Source organism: Triticum aestivum, chromosome 1B (assembly GCF_018294505.1).
Source record: "Triticum aestivum cultivar Chinese Spring chromosome 1B, IWGSC CS RefSeq v2.1, whole genome shotgun sequence".
Classification (NCBI taxonomy): domain Eukaryota; kingdom Viridiplantae; phylum Streptophyta; class Magnoliopsida; order Poales; family Poaceae; genus Triticum; species Triticum aestivum.
Genome location: NC_057795.1, coordinates 490,027,161 through 490,030,263, shown reverse-complemented (window position 1 = coordinate 490,030,263; position 3,103 = coordinate 490,027,161). Strand labels below are relative to the sequence as shown.

The following is a 3,103-nucleotide window of genomic DNA, read 5'->3' as shown; positions in this document are numbered from 1 at the left end:
CCTAGAGATACCTCTCCGAAACACAGAGTGACAAATCCTAATCTTGATCTATTCCAACCCAACGAACACCTTCGGAGTTGAGACACTTGTAGATCACCTTTATAATCACCCATTTATGTTGTGACGTTTGATAGCCCACAACGTGTTCCTCCGGTATTCGGGAGTTGCATAATCTCATAGTCTGAGGAACATGTATAAATCATGAAGAAAGCAATAGCAATGAAACTGTAATGATCATAATGCTAAGCTAACGGATGGGTCATGTCCATCACATCATTCTCCTAATGATGTGAGCATGTTCATCAAATGACAACACATGTCTATGATTAGGAAACTTAACCATCTTTGATTAACGAGCTAGTCAATTAGAGGCATACTAGGGACACTATGTTTTGTCTATGTATTCACACATGTACTAAGATTCCAGTTAATACAATTCTAGCATGAATAATAAATATTTGTCATGAAATAAGGAAATAAATAATAACTTTATTATTTTCTCTAGGGCATATTTCCTTCATTTTTTTACTAACCCATTGTCGCAATGTAGTCATATATGTTGCAAAGTCACATATGTCGTATGATTCGCATGATCAAGCATTGATCATAACAATGTTACATTGCTTGAGTTTATAATTTTGTTTTCAGGAGTAAGCACTAAAGGCATCACATATAGCACCCAAAAAGCCCATTCATAATGAATAAAACAAGAACCAAAGAATCATTCAATCCGACAACTTCACCCACCAATCACGGGACACACAATGATTGACATTATCAATTTTAGATCAACTACCCTTTCATGTACCATAACATCCCAGATTAAACACTAATAACATTGCATGGTTACATGATTAAGAACGACATCACAAGATCGACACAAAAAAGTAACTGATACATCACAAAATAACTAAAATCAAATCATTTTGGTAAATAGGCACTAATAACAACCGCACTTCATGAAACAAATGCACTAATTTATTAGGCAATTTTTGGATCCATAATGAAGATGTCCAGCCAAGTTTTAAGTTAAAGTAATGCACATCACAAATGTGGCGAACATGATACTAGACAGAAAATTACTCTACGATCCTCCATGCTCGCGCTCTCCGGCCATCATCTTTGGGTCACTGCCATCCTTCATGTGGTAGCATCATCGTATTCTACGCCACCTTATGCATGGTATCATCATCATAGTGTCAATGTCTTCAAGAAGAACATGGCTTACATCCATATTAACCACATCACACAATATTTTTTTTTGCAAAACACATCAAATGGTATAGTTGAGTGATGATATTTACCCAAGAAAAGGGGTACGTTGCATGCAAGGACGTTTGTGAGCATCTTGGCATATGTCATCCCTCACTTGGATTTTTACACACACACCCCAACATCCACACCCTACCTTCCAGCTTCAGGTCTGCAGCAGGTCATTACCGCCGACACACCTCATCAAGCTTCTTGGCATCACTACTGTCCACTAAGGAGGATAATTGGTCATTGATGTATGAATGAGTGAGAGAGTTATGTGTGTGTGGGGGGGGGGGGTCTCATACCTTCTTAAGGGTGTTACATGTGGAAAATTGTGTTATATTTCTTATGTATTTATGTATATCAAATTAATTTATTAGTTGGCACATATGTGTAGGCATTGGGACCATGAGGATACGCTACCTATAACCTGAGTGCTCGGAATGTTGCAAACAATTAGCCAGCCACAAAGGTTGACTTCTGACACAGATAAAATTGTAGGACAATAAGTGTTCTAAGTAGGCTGAAAACTAGAAAGATATTAAAGACTGGTCCCTAAGAAAATTGTGTGACATGAACAAATGCGTTTTAAGCGGAGACACACAATCAACACGGGTGTTTATTCAGGGAGGATACACCGGGCACCTGGTAGGCGAGCAACAATAGACTACTCTCGAAAAAGGAAATTAAAAACAAGAACCATGGCGACGACGAAATGACGGCGACCGACAACACAGATGTATTGTTGGCGTGCAATGTGGGCCTACATGTACAAACAAATAAGGTGACAATGCTCATATCATCTAAGCTTTATTTTTGGCGAAACACATTTCTTGATCCGAGGTTGAACCTATTAGTTCTTCTTGCAGCGTGGATCGCGTGTGCCATTGATGGTGGAGCGCATGTCGGCGCACTGCAACATCTTGACACTGCCCGTCTGCACCGGGCGGCATGTGGAGCAGCCCTTGGGGCACTGAGGATGGGCGTCGTCACAGATGACCACCCCTGAGAAGGACCTGCATTCGTTGCAACATATGGGGAAGTAGTTGGCTGCATGCATTCATGGCATGGCATCACGTCAGGTAATGGTTTATAAGATACATAAGGCCACATTGACATCACAAAAAAAAGAAATCAAACTTTCTTCAGGGAACAACATAGAATATATAAGCATGAACAACAACGAACCATTCACATGTGCAAGGATTCCCATGACTAGGATGGCTTGGAGAACAAGGATTGCCACGAGCTTGGTGTTCTTCATTGTTGCTTCTAAGGCTTGCACGTAAAATTGTATCACTTATCTCGTATGATTATGGAGTGGAGTGGAGTGTAGATGTAGTTGTTGTTTGCCAGAGCTGGAAGCGCGTCTATTTATAGGCATAGATTTGGCACCTTACCTGGCAATCTGTAATGCTGGCATGACATCACAACTGATGTTAAGAGATGGTTGGTGCTGATATGGTTGTTGTTGTAGATTATTGATCATTGTTTTGATTGCTCGGAGTTTTTCATTTTTCTTTACTCCACCAAGGCATAGCTTCAGTCTTTTGTTTTCACATTGCTAGTTGCTGATGTAGCTTTCGTGTTTGTGCGTTGGTGTTGGCCGTGTGCATCCTAACTATGCAGAGCCTGGTTGTGTGTTCATTGCTTTTGTATCATTTTGATGATACATTTTGAGCTATTAAAATTCACCATTTGTCAAACAATACTTGCATGACATCAAGTGGGTGATAGGGTGAGCAGGATGATAAAGTTTGACACACAACATGCACCACTACACACATTTTTCCACATGTTCAATGGACATATGCAAAACTGGCACTTATTAGACTTGTAAGCCAAATCA

At 40.0% G+C, this 3,103-nt stretch overlaps 1 protein-coding gene across 1 annotated transcript; it reads right to left on the bottom strand.

Moving 5' to 3' along the window:
- Positions 1 to 1,877: 1,877 nt before the first annotated feature.
- Positions 1,878 to 2,591, bottom strand: LOC123093109 (uncharacterized). Its single transcript, XM_044515022.1, has 2 exons — positions 2,443 to 2,591; positions 1,878 to 2,304 (listed from the first exon to the last, which is right to left on the bottom strand). The coding sequence occupies exons 1-2, from the start codon at positions 2,516 to 2,518 to the stop codon at positions 2,108 to 2,110; spliced, it is 273 nt and encodes a 90-aa protein (XP_044370957.1). The 5' UTR covers positions 2,519 to 2,591; the 3' UTR covers positions 1,878 to 2,107.
- Positions 2,592 to 3,103: the final 512 nt, after the last annotated feature.

Bases quoted from the DNA above. Each gene is read 5' to 3' on its own strand.
- LOC123093109 (XM_044515022.1), bottom strand. From the start codon at position 2,518: ATGAAGAACACCAAGCTCGTGGCAATCCTTGTTCTCCAAGCCATCCTA. The intron at 2,305-2,442 runs GTTCGTTGTTGT...GAATGCATGCAG, and splicing joins AATCCTTGCACATGTGAATG to CCAACTACTTCCCCATATGT.